Source organism: Aquarana catesbeiana, linkage group LG10, assembly GCF_042186555.1.
Source record: "Aquarana catesbeiana isolate 2022-GZ linkage group LG10, ASM4218655v1, whole genome shotgun sequence".
NCBI classification, from domain to species: domain Eukaryota; kingdom Metazoa; phylum Chordata; class Amphibia; order Anura; family Ranidae; genus Aquarana; species Aquarana catesbeiana.
In genome coordinates this window covers 115,028,267-115,049,640 of record NC_133333.1, presented here as the reverse complement: position 1 = coordinate 115,049,640, position 21,374 = coordinate 115,028,267, and the positions used below count along the sequence as shown (strand labels likewise).

At 39.8% G+C, this 21,374-nt stretch overlaps 1 protein-coding gene across 3 annotated transcripts in view; it reads right to left on the bottom strand.

Annotated features, from left to right (window-relative positions):
* Positions 1 to 21,374, bottom strand: part of DSCAML1 (DS cell adhesion molecule like 1) — a 440,889-nt gene that overhangs the window by 310,227 nt on the left and 109,288 nt on the right. For all 3 annotated transcript variants that reach the window (XM_073602487.1, XM_073602485.1, XM_073602486.1), the window contains exons 2-3: positions 15,778 to 16,095; positions 4,754 to 4,900 (exon numbers count right to left, since the gene is read on the bottom strand). In XM_073602487.1, coding sequence (XP_073458588.1) covers positions 4,754 to 4,900; positions 15,778 to 16,095 — 465 coding nt within the window. The remainder of the gene's footprint in view (positions 1 to 4,753; positions 4,901 to 15,777; positions 16,096 to 21,374) is intronic.

The following is a 21,374-nucleotide window of genomic DNA, read 5'->3' as shown; positions in this document are numbered from 1 at the left end:
TTGTGCTGAGGTTGCTTGTCAAACTTTAGTGTTGACACCTTTTTCTTCGGTTGACATTTCTCCAAAAACAAGACAAGCACTGGATGCTCTCATAAATGCTGAAGTGGTAAGAATAGTTCCTACCACCCTCTTATGGGTTTGGGCCATGGTTAGTTCTAGTTCATTTATTGTGTACTTGCTTTGGTGGAAGCTTGATTGACAAAGTAACATAGTACCATTCCACTTAAACAATACTATGGGGTTGATTTACTAATACTGGAGAGTACAAAACATGGTGCAGCTCTTCATAGAAACCAATCAACGTCCAGGTTTTTTTTGTCAATCTTAACCAAACAAGCTGAAGTGAGAAGCTGATAGGCTACCATGCACAGCTGCATTAGATTTTGCACTCTCCAATTTTAATAAATCAACCCCATTGTTTGGTATATACACCTCATTCTTTCTTATATTTATCATCTGCAATACTGCAAAGTCAATTAACCTATGGGTGAAAAAATATTTACAGTATTGCTGTGTAATAATATCTTGGCACATCCAGACTAGTTGGAATCTACCGATGGAAAGAGATTTACTTTGTATGGAACTGACCAATAATTTCAATAAACAGGCTCCTACCAACAAAAGGACACAAATGACGTACAGTTTCAGTGAGTCAGTACCTCTGCATTGCTCTTCTTATGTTAACAATGACTTCCTTATTAGAGTTATTGCACACAACTGAGCAAATCTGCACCTCTTTTTAGCCAAGAGGCCTTAATTCATGGAAATGGCCTTTTATCATTTACTGTACATTTTATAAAGATTTGAAATTCCTACCAGCAGATGCCAAGAATGCCAGTTCATACATAGAATGCACCTAGGGGTCCTTTGCAATGTTTGTGAATTCTGCTCAGCTACCTCTCTGCTTTCACTTACTTCACATTACAGTTAATGAGCTCCTCTGCATCTTTTCCCAGGGGGACAAGATTAGCTGCTTCTCCTCTCTACCTCACACCCCTCAGCAACAATCAGTTCATACACTGTCTCCTCTATCACCAACCCATAATTATCTCCTGCTCTAACTTGTTCCTCACCAGCAATATTCATTTTTTTCCCTGCACCTCAACCAAGTTTAGACCCCATCTACCGTTCCACCCAATGGTCCATGTTCTCATGGCTAGGACAAGATCTTACTGCCTTTTCGCTCACACACTCTTCCATGCCTCAGTTCTTTTGTTTAGTTACCCCTGTCCTTCATTAGCTCTTAGGATATCTCCTCAATCTTCCCCTTGTTTGTGATGTTCTACTTCTGTTTTCTCTCAATCTTATGTTAACTTGATCATACTCTGCATCATATTTTCTTCCCATGTCGGCTTCTACTCTGCTTATCTAAAGGTTATAAGATTAACCACTGCTCCTCCTTCCCCTCCATGGTGTGCCATGATCATTTTCCCTCTGCCTCCTCTACATTCTTCTAGTCTAATCGGCCTCTTCTATCTTTTGCCTCACCTTTAAGTCCATATAGGTCACCATCCCCTCTTTTCTCTCTCCTGGTCTATGATAGGTTCCCACTCTTCCCTTTCTCCCAATAGTCTGCAAACAGATCGCTCCCTGCCTTTTGTAACCCCTACTTCCACAATTAGTTTACACTTAGCTTCCCCCCCATGATTAGTTCTTTTTGAAATAATAAAATGTCCAACGTTGTCTAATTGGGCCATAATGCATACCAATGTATGATGAACCACTAAAGACCAAAATTCAGCTTGAATTAACTGGTTTATGAACAGGCACACAATTGTCCATTTCAAAATCAATAACAGTCACGTGTTCAACCCCAGGTGGTCAGAAATTTTGGGCTGGCCATAACTTTGATGAAAAGACAACATTACTACAATGTGAATCACAAGGTATGGTAAGGTATGGGAACAGTTATACCAAAACACATCAAAGGCTGGCTGAGACTGGTAATAATGTAGTATGAATATCCAAAATAACAAAGTCTTTGAATTTATTCACCGACATTGATGAAAGCTTTTCATTCATCTAAGAATACAATAAACCCTTAGCAATTTCAGTTGACAGATCTATGCCAAAATTGATTTGTTTTATTATATTCCCACACATATTAATTAAGTGCAGTGAGAAGTGATTGCTCTGCATAGCTACTTACTCAAGACAGCACAATCTCTAATAAGATAACAGGAAAACATGAGCACCCAGTTCTCAAACTAGGTGACAGCTCCAAGGACATCATATAGCAGGGCCAGTGGAACACCATGCACATACAGTATATTTTTACTTTGTGTTGGTTGCTGATATATATATATATATATATATATATATATATATATATATATATATATATATATATATATATATATATATATATATATATATTTATATATATATATATATATATATATATATATATATATTTTTTTTTTTTTTTAACCACATTTAAATAAACTCAGTTCAACCAGCATTCTACTTTTCTACTTTAGCAATACACAGATCTGCTAGTTTACTGTATAGTTTTTAAATGAAAAGTTCTAGGCCATTTTTTACACCCTTCTCTCCCTCAGATCATTTACTTACCTACAGAACTTCTGCTCTGAGAACTTTGCTGTTGACCTGTCTGGTGCCTAAATCTTCATAAAATGTTCTTTAAATTACAGTAATAGAGCAGGACTACACTTACCTCTGTAGATGCAGGCATTGTTGAGGAGCTCATCCTCAAAGTTCACAGCAAAAGCAGCGAAGTCACTAACCCTCAGCAGCTCAGCTCACCCTGCTCTCCTCTCCCAGCAGTGACTCGAGCAGCCATCCAGAATTCTAATTTCTCATCTAAAAAGAGTAGAAACTCTGGGAAGAGGGAGCAGAGTAAGCTGAGCTGTTAAGAGAGCCAACGTCGTGGTCTTCAGTGTATCTATTGCGAATCTGAAGAGGAGTTTCCCTACCGTTCCTGCAGCTACATACATCAATATGGGCTTGTTATAAAGCAATTTTTTTGTGTGTTAAGAACAATTTAAATGTATATTGGTCTATAGCTTGGCAGATGGTTCACTTTAATTGGTAATGAGGGGCATGGAAAGCAAAGCAAATGCAGTCATTGCTTTTATTGACCACCTATCCTCTTGCTGAATGTAACTCTAATGTTCGACATATACTGGTACATTTTTTTAGCACATGTTGAGTTCAGTCAGTAGAAATTTCTCTCTGAACTGGAAGACCTTTTAGTGCCATAAGTTTTGATACACATCAAATAGGCTTCTACATACACAAACATTTGTCAACCTTTCTACATCTGATGAAAAATATGGCAAATAATGCTGACATTGTAGTTATTTCTGATCAAATGCAATCAACTTAAGAAGCAAGTTGGTTAATTATCAAAGATATTCATGCAACAGTTGTACAAAAAACACATTATTTTCTGTACAACATCCTGGGAAGCTTCATATTCAGCACTCAAGCAGAAAATAAATATAGTGAAGCTGAAAAGGAATACATAATTATATTTAATGCACAATATTAGTCTCCTGAAAAAAAAAAAAAATATCCAAAGCTTTTCTCAAAGGGTGATGAAAAGACTTCACATATACAACATTGTTAGCATATTTATGTGTATATCACACACATCGAGTGTGATATATTTAACCCAACCAACTAAATTTGAAGCCCAACTCTGGGAAAAGTAAAAATCCTCAATGCAGTATGACTGCATATAAAAAGACGAAAATGTTTTTCTGCCTGTACTGCAAGCGTTAAATGCCCATTTATGTCTAGGACATGGGAAAGGTAGTTTTACTTACCTAGTCCCTACACTCCAACAGTGGACTGTCCCATAGCATCCTCACATCAAATGCAGGACGTTGGGCCTTGCATCGGACTTGATGACATCAGAGGGCATCCAACCACCAGAATGCAGGGGAGAAGAGGCTTGCGGGGACCAATTTTGTAGCAAGGACCAGGTAAGTAAAACTGCTTTTGTGAGTTTCCTAGACATAAACAAGACTTTAACCCTTGCAGTACATGGGATGCCCCACTGCAGTGAAAAATGTTTACTTTTCCTGGAGTTCAGCTTAAAAAAAGGCAAATTTGAAGAAAATTCCAATTTCCTTTCCTATACTTATGCACATTAATAATAACAGATTAAGGGCTCATTTACACCTTCAGCGCTGACCTACATTTTTCCTCAATGGATAAACGTGGGTCATTACTAAGACACATAGAAAGCAATTGTTTTCTATGTGCCCCATTCACATTGCAATGCTGGTGTGATGTGTGGTGTGGTGAGCTGCAGTAAAATACAGCCTGTCTACATTCTTTCACAGCACACTGGATGGTACCTCATGTCACTGCACAGCAGGACAACACACCACACATCGTACTGCCCCCTGGAGGAGCCGGCACGCTTCAATGCTGATGCTACAATTTACTGTACGGGCTAGTGTGAACCTAGCCTTAGTCAGGTTTTTTATAAGTTCTCAGTCAAATAAAAAACGCAAAACAAAGTCTTTGTAAATGAAAAAAATAAATAAAATATGTTGGTTGCTTTTTTTTTCACCTCTGTAGAAACATAACAACACTAAATAGGAAAACTGCCCAGTATGGCTTTATAAATAGAGAGAACTGTAAGAATCGATATTTCTGCTGAAGAAAATGGCAATACATCAATTATGTTGGGCTGTAAATAGGCCATCATATGTTTTACAGGTTTAGCAAAGTACTATTGTGCAAGGATAACATTGCAATAAACAGAAGGGTGACATACCTGATATGAGGGACACGGTGTCCTTCTCCCAGGACACCACACTGACATACTCCTGCACAGAGGGCTGAGTGAGGCACTTGAATACAGCAGCACTGCCACGCATGGCGCTCTGATCCTCCACCCGCACTGTGTACGGCTCCCTGAAAACTAGAACACAAATGGCGGTAAGTAAATACTGCAGGCAGATGCTACTTGTGCTAAATATATTCAAAAAGAAAATAGTGACGCTAAAAAAGTGCATCTGAATTCAACATCTTTTTGTAGTTTTGGTAGTTTTGTAAAGAGTGGAGTAAGATTAGAACATGGAGAAATTATTTTTTTTATTGATTTTTTTTTTTTTTTGCTGTGTCCCATTGGGAGGGTTTCTCTTCAGTTCCTGCCTTGGAGACACAACAGGAAGTGAGAGATAATCTCTCTAAAGTGAGGGAAAATCTCCTCTAGGACAGCCGTCGCCGGAACAAGTGTCCCTATTGGAAGATGTCAAACTAAGATGAAACAGAGGTCCGTAAAAAAGTTGAATAACTGTTTAAGAGGGTTGCATTAGTTCTGCAGTGGTTTGTACCTAATTCAATCCAAAATATAACAATGCAACTTCTCATTGATTGACAATAATAAACACAAATGCAATATTTGCTACTATGTTTTATTTTCCCAGTGATAAGTGCACCCTGCTTTTTGTTTTTTTTGTTTTTTGTGGTGTCTTGTTGGATTTACTATCCTTAACTTCCCATTCCTAGGACACAGCAGGAAGTGGCAGGAAGTTTCTCAAAATGAGAGATTTTTCTTCTATTCTATTCCCATTATTATTATTATTATTTTTTTTTTATTTGGGTGGATTTCCTATCTCTTTCTGTGATGCTCACCAAGACAAATAGAGAGGGTTATTTCCCCAAGAGGGATGCCAACAGCAATAAACAAAGGTTTACAGGGGTTTCAACACTCTCACCATCCAAAACAAAAAAAAATATTTGACTTTAGATACATATGAGGTGGTCAACTGCAACACTAAGTATGGAAGCCTTGATCTTTAAATAAACTGGGGTCTCAGTTAGGGCCATGAAGAAGCAATGAAAGGGCCAAATGAGGCCCAAAAGACACCAGTCTGACACACCTGTTACAGAGCTTTAAAAATGGGAAAATACAGTACATATCAGAACAATAGAGAGACATTGGCCACGTGCGGAATTCAGCCACTTCAACTGAAGCTGTCCATGGTGCTGAATCCTGTTTTGCTGAACAAAGCTACTTCAAGGCAATGTCTATAATACAGCCTGCAGATACTTTGCTCTGTTACTTTTTAGAATTTGACAATAATCATACATAACCAAAATAAAAAAGGCAATTTTTCCTTAAAGGGTATTTCCACTTTTGCTTCAAATTAGGAAAACAACTATTTACTATATATCTGCTACATATCCCCATTACATTAATAACTTGACGAAAAATAAAAATTGCATCTTACCATTTTTAGAAGTTCTATTCTGGACCCTCCAGCAAGAAGGGTCTACAGGAATAGTTTAAAGCTAAACTCAAGGTAGATCTAAAAAATGTTTTTTAATTCGATAGTGTACCCTTAAAAATACATATCATTTATTTTTAAATACAACTATCATAAGTATCCTTCCTGTGTCCATCAATGCAGCTTACCTGTGCAGGGGAAGAGAGAGGAGAGGAAGAGGACTGCCGGCCGGATCATCAGAGTGCCGAGGAACATTGTTGAAACAACTTTCATTTGAATTGCCGAGTGTTCCCGCCGTTCACCATCACATACAGCCCCGCCTTCTGGCCCGGGTACTTTGACAGATGTCACACATCCCGGCATTGGACGGGTGATCTGTCCATCAAAGTACCCGGGCCAGGTGGCGGAGCTGTGTGTGACAGCGAGTGCGGGAACATTTGGCAATTCTAATGAAAGCTGTTACAGCAATGTTCCTCGGCTATCTTATGATCCGGCCGCCTGCTCTTCTCCCTTCCCCGGGGCGACCGCTCCCAGGCAGCCCACGCTCGCCAGCTCTCATTTTCCACTCGCAACATGCGAGTAGGCAAGTGGAAAATTTGAGGGCTGCAATATACGTGATTCTGCACTACTGCCTAGGGGGCGCGTGTGTGCTGCCAGAGGGCCGCTTCTGCTGAGATTACTCACAGCAGAAGCTGATCTGCGAATGATGGGTACTGGATGTCCACCGGCACACACCGATCCTTGGGCAGAAACACAGAACGGAGCTTTGCCTATATAAACAAGGCAAACAAGGCAAAGCTCTGTTCTGACGGGGGGGGGGGGGGGGGGGCGAGTGATGGATCCTGTGTCCCTATACAAAATACATCACATTCTTTAAAAACGCACCTCACATAGTACACATAAACATGGGCTAGGCACGCAGTTAACCCTTTGATTGCCCTAGATGTTTAACCCCTTCCCAGCCAGTGTCATTAGTACAGTGACAGTGTATAATTTTAGCACTGATTACTGTTTTGGTGTCACTGGTTCCCACAAAATGTCAAAAGTGTCATTGTCCAATTGTCCACCGCAATATCACAGTCCCGCTATAAGTTGCTGATTGCTGCCATTACAGTATAAAAAAAAAGAAATCCAGTATATATATACACACAATAGTTTGTAGACGCTATAACTTTTGCTCAAACCAATCAATATATGCTTATTGGGATTTTTTAACCAAAAATATGTAGCAGAATACATACTGGCATAAATTTATTAAGAAATTGTATTCTTTTTCAATTTTTTTTATTGGATGTGTTTTGATTTAAAGGCACCATTAAAAATCCTATAAAATTTTTAAAAAAATTGTCTGTCTTTTTGTTTATAGAGCAAAAAATAAAAAACCTAGTGGTGATCAAATACCAACAAAAGCTCTATTTGTGTAAAAAAGGACATCAATTTTATTTGGGTACAGTGTTACATGGCCACAATTGTCAGTTAAAGTAACGTAGTACCCTATCGCAAAAAATGGCCTGGTGATGAAAGAGGGTAAATCTTCCAGAGGTCAAGTGGTTAATTTAAGGATTATTATTAAGTTTTACAGTTAGCAATGAATAAAAGAGTGCCTTGAGCTTACCTAGCCTACCCTCCCCCTCCACAGATGCATGCTTACTAAGATCTAAGTGCCACGACCTCGCAAATTCTCTCACTCCTCACTATGCAGGAGCATTTTTAAAATTTATATAAATATTGAGGTATAACTAAATTTATTGATTGCAGGGTTTTAAGTTCAAAGTGAAACATTATTAACACCAAAGTGAGAATTTTTTTACAAAAGGGTTTTTAGTACCCTCAGTTCCTTCAAGCCCCTTCAAGCCCCTCCCTACAAAACCCTTATCCCCCCCACAGTGACACCCAGCTTGATACAGAGCCCTACTGTCAATACATATATTGTATTCTAATATGTTTATTGTGTGAATACAATTTTTTTTTTTTACTGATGGGTCACAGAAGGTTTTTGAAGAACTTACCAGGCCCTGTTTTCAATAACATTGAGAACCACTAGTCTAAGCTCCAGCCTCCACACCCCTCCGATCCCCCATTCTGACAGCAAGTGGGGGATCTTCTCCCACATCCCCCCCCCCTGCTGAAAAAAAATAAATTCACAGAGTTCTGTGACTGTGAAAACTACAAGCACCGACAGCCTTTGTGGCTGTCAACTTGTAGCTCTCAATGAACTACCAGGTCTCTCTAGGTAGTTCACTAAGCTTCCTTTCATTCAGTAACTGTCTGCCCGTATCAGAGGTACAGGCAGACAGCTACACAGACAATGTGCACGACCGTGGCATTACACTCATGATCTTCTGATCATTGATGCAATGCTTTACAGGCTCCTAATAAAAAATAATAAATACATATTTATTTACCTGCAAAAAAAGGTGCATTTTTTTTTGTAAAGGTGAACTTATCCTTTAATTCTAATCTCTTCTACATACAAAATAGCAAATAACATACTGTATTTCTAAAGGATAATCTCCTCCAAGCTATGTTTAGCCCAGTCTACACTGTTCGGCTAAAATACAGGCTTTCTAGTCACTACTCTATAGGGAAATATTCCAGAATAATCTTTGACTGTAACAAACACTTGAATGATGTTAAATCTGTGGGCCTAGTTGAAAAATGGTAAAATACCTGATAGTCAATATGTAGTTACAATAATAGATAGGACCTAAATATATGTGTCCAACAATGGATCCCATTTGTGGTAACTATATCCAGTCCTAGGGTTGGACAATGCCAGAGTGTGACTTATGACATCAGTAAAATAGAATTAATGGTATAACGGCCACTATAATGTTGCTGTCTTTTGGGAGGCTTCTAGTAGATAGAACAATGTGCAATGAGCAGTAAAGCTCTTCTGTTTTTTGCTCAAATAGGGAATATACACGTTAATGGCTGCCCCATGGCCAGTGCTGGGACAAGGTCATCTAGAGCCCAAGGCAAAGATACCAAGCCGCGCTCCACCCACTTCCCTTAGGGTTATGCCCCGTACACATGATTGGGCTTTCCGACAACAAAACCGTGGAATTTTGTTCGAAGGTTGTTGCCTCCAAAATTGTCTTGCATACACACGGTCACACAAATGTTGGCCAACAATTACAAACGTGGGAATGTGGTGACATACAGGACGTACCACAAGCTGAGAAAAAAGAAGTTCAATAGCCAGTGCGGCTCCTTCTGCTTGATCTTGAGCATGCGTGAACTTTTGTGCGACGGACTTGTGTACACACGATCGGAAATTCCCACAAAAGTTTTGTTGGCGGAAAATTTGGGAACCTGCCTGCTAGCCAACATTTGTTGATGGAAAGTCCGACAACAAATGTTCGATGGAGCATACACACGGTCGGACTTTCAGCCAACAAGCTCACATCCAACATTTGTTGTCGGAAAATCCGATCTTGTGTACGGGGCATAAAAGTTAACAGTGATGTCGCTGTTTCCATTCCTTTCAGCCTTGTAACAGAAGCATCTGGCACAGGGCGCCCCCATCCCTCCAATAAACCATTGCTCCCAGGGCAGCCACCCCTCCTGCCCACCCCTTGCCCAGGCTCTGCCAGTGGCTGATTATATTCACCTTTCTTTTGCTAAGTAACATAACCAGGTATCATGGGGCATAAGACTCACTCTTCCTCTGATGTGATAGTGCTGGTGCTTAGTGGCGGCTCAGGTACCTAGCACTGTCCACAAGGCTTCTTCTGCCTCTCACCAGTGCACAGAACAGTGGAGTGAAGGAGAGTGTGAATCGTTGTAGGGACCAGTATTAAAGTGAACCAAAACAAGTATGCCAATCTCTTCCTTTTTACTTCACTAGCTACATGCTTCTTAAGAGTCAATATAAGAAAGTATTGGTGTCAGCGACCGCTAGATAATACATATTTCTCTCAGTCATGTTTCAACATTCAGAAAGGATCTGTCATTGTCCGAAATACTGTCAAAAGCGATTTAAACAAAGATTCCCAGTAGCCTCAGGCTCTCAGACATAGGCCTGGCCACAGACTAAACCATTTTGCATCCAATGAAAATTTGAGCAACGAGCAGACAATTGTACAATTTTGACAACACTCAGCTGCTATTTAAAAATCTCATAATTTTTCTGGAAATCATGTGCCATTCTGATTGTAAATACTATATGTACATCATATTTTACACAGATGTCACAATTATTTCACTGTCCTTCTCCTGTACAACTGTCAGCCTGAAATGATCTTCTGTCATGCTGGAAATTAGAGTTGTTTTTGGCTATTATGTGGTGTAATAATTGAGGAATATAAACCATTATGTCTAGGGCCAGTCTTACATAAGAAATTGTATGATTTCATCAACTGCTGGTATCCTTAGTTATCTCCAGTACTTTGCAAGATTATTGTAAGCAAGACTCTTAGTAGGATCAGCTTATGAATTCGGACCAACATGAACTTTGTTAATCCTATCCAGGACTACTTTAATAAAACAACAAGAAAAGCATTCTTTTCTGGGCCCACTAAAACAACCGACCATGCCACAAGCTAACTTTATTCTATTTTTTGGAGAATCCATGGCATTACACAGCTTTCAGCCTTTTATTAACTTAATAACAATATTAAAAGTGATTCGCATATGCGTATGCACATAGATAGTACACTGATGTAGAAAGTGCAGTAACCCATAGTCACCAATCAAAAATCACCCTTAAAAGGTAACTCCACCTTTGTCGAGAAAAAACAAACAATCTCATCTATGAACTATGTGCATTGCAGGGGTTTTAACAAACTTTGTAGCTGATCCCTACCAGATTCATTTCTGAAGAAAAAGCTATTCATTTTATTATGTCCCTGCAAGACTGATTCCTGAATGGGAGGGTCTGCACTTTGCATAATCACCTGGTGCAACCTTGCTGTTCTAATGAGAAAAGCTGCAGCATCTCCACCCCTTCAAAAGTAATTAACCCTTAAGGAGAATCTCAACTGAAATTCCTATTGCAGGGGGTACCTAAAATTGTACTGTACCTTAGTGAGAAAATCAGTAAGTCAATTACAAAAGCAGGAAATTATATTTCTGGGGGCGTTTCTGTACACTGTGTACAGAGCGTCTTCAGGATGCATTGCATTACATTTTTTTTTTTTTTCGAAAATTACAGCGACTTTGGATTGAAATGGAAGAGCAACGTTTGAGAACATTAAAGTAGAACTATAGGCAAAACTTTTTTCTATTGTGGATAGAGTAACAGAGTGCTACTGTATAACCCATGATATTTTTTTTTACTTCTGTGTCCCATTGGGGAGATTTACTATCACTTCCTGCCCCATAGCTAAAACAGTGAGTGGAAATCCTTGTAAATAAAGGGGAATCCCTTGGGGTCCCTCAGGTCATCAGAATTAGTGTCCCCATTGGAAGATTTCCCTTTTATTACTTTTCAGCCGACAACCTAAAATTTGGGATTTTTTTTTTTACTTTTACTTTCAATGATAATGCAAAACAGATCAAACAAAAGGTGAATCTCCCTAATGGGGGCACAGATAGCAATAAAAACCTAATAGATGTTCTAATCTATCTCTATTCCATCCAAAACTAAAAAGAAGGTTTTGCCTTTAGTTATACTTTAAATTACATATTGGCTTCTGTATCAATTTTATCTGCTGTATTACTGCTATTATTATTTATAATATACAGAAGTTAAACTCCCCTTGACATGATTTGACTGCAGCAAGCTAAAATGTAACAAGTTGTGTTGGTATAGACACACGATCACTGTACTTTCCAGTACTTTATGTCCAATGGTGGCTTGTGGTCATGATTATTGGCTTCATGTTAACAGCTTGATTACCTACAGGACTATTACATACAATTTAGAGTCTGGCCATTGCTAGGACCTAATTTGCTTGGAATGACCAAGGCCACTGTGTAGCTGGGCAAGAAACTAACTTTATTAGGGACTAGAAATGATCTGAAAGGTTTTGCACAATGATATTATGTTAAGAGTCCGCGCTTAGGATAGTAAACAGAAGGACTGCAGCCTGACCGTCTTTGAGAACGTCTGATGACGAAACGCGTAAGGCAGAGTCATGCTCACACGTCATACCTGGAAGATCTGGCTGGAACGCAAGGTGGGACGCACGTTCGGACTTGCTTCCTGGTCTCATCCTTGCTCACAGCCGTGTTTGCATTGGGTCATTTGTTTTAAAGAACTTTTAAATTTGTCAATAAACTGGACGTACTTCACTACGGAAGCCCCCTGTTTATTTCTTTATATGAGGAGGATAAAGCAGAGCGGAGGTGGGGAGTTGTGAAGGAACCCAGGCCTGAATCATTAGGTGGGGACCCCTGAATTGGATCACTGGAGCGATCCCACGGAGCAGCGGAGCTTAAGGGGGACATCTACAAGAGGCAGCCATCCCAAGACACTCACTCCTCTGCACAGTACCCCTGTGGGGGTGACTGTTTCTGGTGAGTGGGGGAGCACGAGGGGGAGCACTTGGAGTCACCAGCCTGTACGAGCACGGAAGTCACCATTCCTTACCCCTTGGCATTTATTACTGCATGCTGACCGATCCTTGGCTTCTATAGATCTCCTGTTCCTTCAAATAGACATTCTATTTTGCCTGGTTTTTCTATAGAGACTTGATATATATATCTTTCATGGAGTTGAAATGAACTTTTTCAGTAATCATTTAACCGTACATATAATTGCCTGTATGGATTTTATTTAAACCTTATATGAGTCCTGAGGGGGTTTAGTATACGATAACATAGAGTCTCAGGAATTTATTGTTTACCTATTAGACACAGTGCACATTAGTTATCACACATGCTGTTGATATGTAATTAACATTTACTTCTTTTCACGGATACTGGTAGCCCCAAAATAGGGGGTGTTAACACTATTATATAATTTTACGTTGCAAGTTGGGGGGTTGTATATGTATAATTTTATATTTCACCTGTTGGAACACATGAGACTTGTCACATACTTATTTAACACAGAGGTTTTGCCCGTTTATTCTCAGAGGGTTATATATATATTTATTTTAATTCAATCTAATATATTTCTTCTCTGGATCTATTTTTGCACATACGTAAGGGTTTGTTCACCCAGGGGACAAATCGTAAGCTCATTCCCCCTCATATATGCTTCTGTCACTTGATCGCATAGCTGTTTGATATTTGCATAGATATTCCACGATCACTTTTAGTGTGTTTATTTAATTATTTTTATTTTTATTATCACTTTTAATTAGTAAGCACTAAATACTGCTAATAGGGCAGCGCCAATTCCCCAATCTCTTTTCTTTACAAATTCAATTAACTCCCAATGGGAATTAATTAGGGGGAGGCTGCAGTCCTTCTGTTTACTCTCCTAAGCGCGGACTCTTAACATAAAATTTTGCACAATGATACCTACACCACATGATGTCATGCACTTTAGTACTGCTAAGAGATGGACTTCCTGAATTGTCAGGCTAAAGATGTATTGCAGTCTGCAAAAGAGAATGCTTAATACCTGCATGCCTCATTGGCGTTGTCCCTATGGTCACTCGGGAATCTGCAGCAGAAGTATGTTGGAAGTTTGGTCCCCCTCTGCGTGCCATGGTTTTACCCAGGAGGGATGTGAGGGCCAGAAGATGAAAAAACAGTACACAGTGGGGGACCAAGCATTTGACATACTCAGAAGTGTGTTGAATGCTGAAGATTCTTTGAGAAGTAATAGCTATTGAAAACAGCAAAGATTAAAGTCAGCTTCCGCAAGACAGACAGGTAATAATTATCCTCTTTTGGCATGGAGTTTCTTTTTAAAATGTTTTGGATGGAGACAAAGTTGATTTAATACAAACACTTTATTTTTTAAGCTGAACTCTGGGGACATTTCCATACTACCTTTGCAGTGGGTCCCCTCCCCGTACTGCAAGTGCAAATTTCAGACCAGGGAAGTACATTTTCAGGGCTTTTGGCCAAATTTATTTAAAAGACAAGTTCCACAATAAAACACAGGTTTACCATTCCTGAAGTTTTTCAGCATCAAAACATAAAACTTCCAGCCTCCTGGCTATCAGACTTTATAGTCCAACTTTGTTTTAGTCAGCTTTCTGACATGCAAAATGCCCACCTGGGCTGCACAGGTACCTGCCTAATAACACACTGGGATTTATTTACTAAAGCTGGAGAGTGCAAAATCAGTTTCACTTCTGCAGAGAAACTAAGGTCAGAATCAGCTTCTGACCTCAGCTTGTTCAATTAGGTTTGGCAATAAAACCTGGAAGCTGATTGGTTTCTCTGCAGAAGTGAGACTGATTTTGCACTCTCCAGCTTTAGTAAATAAACCCCACTGTCTCCTAAGACCTCTCAGGTAATGACCTGGTCAGATCTGGCCATCTCTCCTTAAAGTAGAACTGTAAGCAAAACGTTTTTTTTTTTTTTTTTTCATTTTAGAAGGAAGGGTTATTACCCATCAGTTTTTTTTTCTCCATATGTGCCCCATGTGTGGCGATTTCACTTCCTGTCCCTTAGCCAAGCAGGAAGTGAGAGGAAATCCCTGCAAATTAAGGGAATCCCTTGGAGCCCCCAAGTTCACAAGAACTACTGTCTCCATTGGAAGATTCCCCCTCCATTACTTTTCTGGAGACAACCCAAAATTTGTGAATTTCTTTTACTTTCAATGATAATGGTGAATACAAAAAATATAGAGGAATAATCTCCCTAATGGAGGCACAGACAGCAAGAAAAAACTGACAGAAGTTCTAATCCCTCTTCACTCTCCAAAACTAAAAAAAGTTTAACCTTTAGTTCTACTTTAAGGCCAGGGTAGACACTCTTTTAATGTCTCTCTACACCCATACAGATTCTACTCCTGCGGCAGCTTGTCTTCAGGAAAAAGGAGCCCTGAATCATAGGTTAAAATGGGTGGGCACACCTGCACCATCAGACTTTTAGTGTCCAGCAAAATATGGACACAGAGTTACAGGCTTCTTCCCTTCCAAAATTCTTCAAGGTCTCCAGAACCCAATCTAGGATTTACCAGTCCTGGAGAAAACTGCAAAACCAGTTTACTCCATTCAGAATAGAGATTCTGGAGCCCCTCGAACTGCATGAGTGAGAACCCTGTGTGACATGCACTCCTTTTACCACCGTGACAGGGCACAGCATGTATCCCTCAGTTTTCTGGCAGCCATGGCTTTCCTTTTCCCTCAGACACTCTGGTTTGTTGGCCCTTGGCATCATCACTTACAATATAGAACTACTGGTCCTGCATTGTACATGATGACGTCAGAGTGCAACCCATGGAGCGGCAAAGAGTAGCGGCTTTAGGGGACCGGCCACATGGAGAGGAAAAAGTCTGCGGGAGTGAGGGATAAGGTAAGAACTGCTTTTTAAGGGTACCCTAGACAAAAATGAGCATTTAAGCCCTGCAGTGTGTGGGGGGAGCCCCACTGCAAGTGTAGACTTGAATTTCCCCTAGAGTTTAGCTTTAAGACAGTGTACATTTTGCTGCTGGCTCATCAGGTATGTGTGACATTTTTTTCCCCCAACAACGACAAAAAACCACTTCACTTACCAGCTTTGACGCGGATGTTTGGACTTCGTATTTTGCCGGCAGAGTTCTCGGCTGTACAGAAATAGTCATTGTCGTGTATAAAGCTATTGAAAGCGGACTGGGAGAAGGGGAATAGCTGGAGAGTGCCATTGGCATGGACGTGCCTAATGTGAGGCACGTCATAAATGTCATCTCCCGTCCCAAGGTACCATCGAAGTGTGGCGCTGGGAGATCCGGCGGCAGGGCAGGGGATGAACACCCCCACTGTGCTGGAAAAAGTGATCTGTAGCAAGGAATTGTTCACAAAGTATAGACTTGTGCCAGCATCCTCCGAGCAAGCTGTAGAGAGAGAGAAAGGTTATGTTAATGAAAGGATATGAAAAAGCAAAAGTTTACCATTTCTACAAAGAATAATCTATATTTATTAAAAAAGCCATTGACAAAACAGGTAAGTAAATAAAGCACAATTCACACTGCACAGAACATTGTCATCTGCACAGAACTAACAATGGCACAACTAGGACTCCGGCACTTTTCATCTACCTTTTTTTTAGGTTCTTCTTTACACATATTCACATTAAATGCTCATGAATTTACAAAAGGATAGGGATTAAAAAAAAAAAAGATTATTATATATAACAAATAACAAAAAAATAACATAACAGTACATTAATGCTAATATTCTCATTCCCATTCCAGAAATCTGCTTATTGACCTAGCATCATAAAGGAGTACAGTAGATACCTTTGCTGCCTAAAATTGATTACTTGGGGGATTTTTAGAGGTTCTAATTTACAGATTTTAAAGAAAATGTATAATGGTTATATACATAGGGTTTTTTATGATTTTTATGGCTGATATGATATATTATGCAGTACCAAAAAATAAAAATGTAAAATATAAATGTATTTTTATTTTCTAAATAGCAAATATTGCTAGTGAATATTATGTAGCCTATTATCCTGCCAGCAGGTGGAGTACTAGTTGCCTTTCACTGCTCTCTCCCCCTACCACCCACTTTCAGAAAAAAAAAAAAAAAACTTGTTCACAAATTGATAGATCAAGGTGAAATGTGCACAAAGGACTGAGTGGATGATTCATTCCGTATTAGATGGCGCAGTACCCTGTTTCAATGTATTTGGGAAGCACACTTGCTTTGTGGTTAGCATGTCTGCCTTGCATCACTGGGAGTTCTCTTTTCAAATTCCAACCAGGACACAATTTGTATGGAGTTTGGAGACTGTGCTCTGGGTACGCCAGTTTCCCCCCACACTCTAGATAACAAGTTGGTAGGTTCATTGGCTCAAATGAGTGCGCACAAGATGGCTGCCTCGTCTCTTCATCATTTGAGTCCCCAAGGAGAAAAGCACCATAGTAATACTATTTAAAATAAAAGGAAGACACTTATGCTGCTGTCTTTTTAGCTAACCTATAGTGCTTTGGGAATGCTTTGTCATTAAAAGTGCAAAACAAAGATCATAGGGTTGCCGCCTCATCCCTTTAAAGCCAAACACATATTAATTACTCAGGTTCTGTAGCTAATTAAGGTGGTAATTAAACTTATTTAGTGCCTTATCTGTGTTACATTAGCCTCAGAAGCTGTGTAATTATTATGTGTTCGGTTTTAAAAGGATGAGGTAGCACCCCTACAGTATATACATACAGTATTAAAAAAAATACAGAAAAAAAGTTGCAAATGATATATTAATCCAAATTTGTAATAGTTCCCTGCCAAGATTCTGGAAGATTGACAAGACTTCTGGAAAAAAAATGCATGCTTGCTTCAGCACCCTGTACATATACATGCATGTTTCCTGAGAGGTTAAAGATGTGTCTAGCTACTCATTTTGTGTGAGAAATTAACAGATATCTAAGAAGAGTTTTTCAAGCTCAAAATACTTAAAAAAAAATAATGTACAGAAGAATGTAGTGAAAGCAACTTCATTACATCTAAAATATGTTTAAAGCAAAGTTTGTGAATAAATGTTCTATAAATCTAATTGGAATAGCATAAAAATAGTATATACTATCAAAATATATTTTAAAATGGACAAAATTAATAGCAGTGTGAAATATAACAATAGAACACATTGCCTGTTTTGCTGATCTCAGTGGAGCCACGATTTTCAAATTGTGCGGGTGTGCAGATTCGGTGCCAAAAAATGTCTGCTATAAATGGCCTGCAAACAAGTCTCAAGAGTACACCCATGTTACCCCGTAAAGCTGGGTAGACATAGGAACATTAGCTGTGTAGTGGGAGAAGTAGGAGCTTACTCCTCAGCTGGTTGAGAGCTTTTCTGGGCTCAATTTAATGAGCATGTGTGCAACCAGACTGCAATATCATGAATATTAAAGGAAGATTTTATTTAAAGTGGAATTACTGTACATGTTTTTTTCCTTTTTTACCGCTGTATTATTATTTTTTTTAAGGAGAAAAAAAGACAGGGGTCCCTGGTCCTGGACACTATCTGCACTGAGTTTGCATGTTCTCCCTGTGCTTGCATGGGTACTCCTATTTTCTCACACATTCCAAAAACATGCTGGTGGGTTACTGGCTCTTATCCAAATTGACCCTAGTATGTGTGAGCATGCATGAATGCATGTGCCATGCGATAGGGACTTTAGATTGCAAGCTCCTTGGGAGCAGAGACTTATTTAAATGTATATTATGCAACGCACCGCATAAATCATTAACGCTATATATATTGACCTGTTATAAATAAATAACCTATATCATTATTGTTGTCTGTAATCTCATTAGGGAGGTTTTCTACTTTCTGTCCTGGTGACCAAATAGGCAGACAAGCAAAAATATAAATGTGAGAGCTCAACAATACAAAGGAGTTCTAGTCATTCCTGCTCTACTGGAAAAAAAAAAAAAAAACCTTTTATATGTTTGTGCTCTGTTGGAGAGATTACTTACTTTTATTACTTACTATGTTATTTATTTTACTGTTATTAATGTAGCCAAAAAATAGCACAATAAAGTAAAAGTCATATTATATATTATGAATTTAATAAATTAGCAAAGTTACCAAGATAGATGACATAAAAAACAAATTACATTAAACACTGTAAAATAATGTTATTAAATTTTAAAATTATGGATCCCAAATTCCCTTGATGCACGGAGATGTACGCTTGGAAATAGCATCATCTAAGAAAGGTTGCTTCACTTTGGAGATTTGGTGCGTGCATAGAACTGAGCTAGGTATGTATATGAACAAACTTTGTGTGCATGAACTTACCATTGTGTTGCATTTTTATAAATCTAACAGAGGTTTCCTTGCTACATCCCCTGTAACTGACAGCTTTGAAAGCAATTAAACTAGGTGGCAGGAAAAACAAAATGATGAAACACAATAGCGGTGTCAAAGATGATAGAATTAAACTAGACTATTCATTTATTTTTTTATTACTTAACCTAGATCACCTGGAAACAACAGCAGGAAAGAAAAAAAAACACACACATATATACTGTATATTAAAGAATATATGGATAATATTATATAAATTTGCAATATATTATATAAGAAGTCCATATGATTGGCCTCTTCTAGTGCTAAAGTGAGAGGAATTCATGTAGGGTGTCACAGATACCCATTATAATCCCATCAGGGCGCCGCACCCAAATTGCGGGTATGTGCACTTGATTTCTGTATCTGTGGGACAGGTACATCAATCTGTTGGAGCCGGCACTGAAGTCGGTCCATAATGCACAATCCTTCCTCAGTGCATTTTCTTACTCCCCAGGCACTGCACCCATCTCACCGATAGGCACATGGCCAAGGAGTTTTACACTTTGTTGGGCGGAATCTGATGGGAGAATGAGAAACTTGTTCCCCATCAGGTCCGCCTTGCTGTTGATTGGCAGTGCATGTAATTGGGTGGATCCATAGACGCTATTCAGTTCAATAGCAGCTTTCAAATCAGTCCACTTTTACGAGGTCATGCTAGGTTTGGTAGAATTTCTCCAATTTCACCTACCAGGTAGGTAATTTTGTGGCTTAGGTCTGCTTTAGAAAATTACATTTTCTTTTTAAGTTCATTTTAATGATATAATGTGTTGCCCTACCCCCACAGGAGCCGCTTAGTATTATGGGTCCTCTGTTAGCTGCCAAGACTCTAACCTTCTCATTCCCCACCGACACACCTGGTTAGTTAAACCTATGTAGCTTGAACGTTAATATTCTATCACTCTATGCTAGCGCCCACAAGCAACTTAAGAAGTAATAAGTGAGTGTATTACTGAAGAGTAAGCAAATGCAATACATAGAACAAATAAACAGGACGCAGAATATGTCAGATTAACTGATAGGCAGGTTAGCCTCACCTACGGCCATTAACTTACTCAGCAATAAGGCTAAGCCCCATTACAGTATTCAACACAACATCAGTAAGAACCATGAAAGCATAAATGGCAGAAAGAAACCTCCCTGTCACTCTCAGCATTAACTGCCCAAAAAGTGTCCCTGAGTGCACTCTATACATATAGCCCCTATAGTGGGTGGGTGTATGCATTATTGGCAAAAGGGTACCCCTGGAGGTGACTGTTAGAGCCCTTTCACACTGGGGCGGTTTGCAGTCGTTATTGCGCTAAAAATACCGCCTGCAAACCGACCCAAAACAGCCGCTGCTGTTTGTTCAGTGTGAAAGCCCGAGGGCTTTCACACTGAAGCAGTGCGCTGACAGGAGAAGAAAAAAACTCCTGCCAGCCGCATCTTTGGAGCGGTGAAGGAGCGGTGTATTCACCGCTCCTACACCGCTCCTGCCCATTGAAATCAATGGGGCAGCGCGGCTATACCGCAGCAATACCGCGGCTATAGCCGCGCTATACGAGCGGTTTTAACCCTTTTTCGGCCGCCAGCGGGGGTTAAAACCGCACCGCTAGCGGCCGAATACCGCTGGTAAAGCAGCTCTAAAAATAGCGCTGTTTTACCGCCGACGCCCCCTACCGCCCCAGTGTGAAAGCAGCCCTAAAGTGGAAGTAAACCCATCAATTTATCAGTTTCAAAAAACAGTTACAATCCCGGCACATTCCAGGAATTTACCTGTCACATTGGTGGTGCTCTCGACCAAACTGTCAAACCATCCAATGACTGCTGTCATAACTGATCACATATGCAGCATCATGGCAGTTGAAGATTAAATGGAGGCTAAGATGGCAGTTTCCTTGGCTGAAAATTATAGGAGGGTTTACTTCCACTTTAAGTACCTGGCGCCTGATTGTCAATGTTGGCCGGCTTTCGTTAGGGCCCTTCTGTCTGCAGTGCACATGTAGCTGTCCCTTTAAGACTATACATAAAGGATGGCTGATTGGCTGTCAAATTATGGCAGTCTCAGTAAGCATTAACTGTGGGCAACAAAGGGGTAAGCTCGAAAGTTCCGCTCACCACCCACGGTATGCAATAGATCAGGTCCAGTCTGCTTAGCAATAAGTTGTCCCAGAAGTCTCAATCCCCACAATCAGCCCCTCAAGGTTACATCCTTACAATCGGGTTCTCTCTGAGGTGGTGGCACATGGCAACAGGTCTCCCCAGACAGGGTCTCAAGGCACAGCAGCTCTCTCTGTGGCTCAGCCTCTCCCTCTCTCTAGTCATTGCAGGCTCAGCACAGAT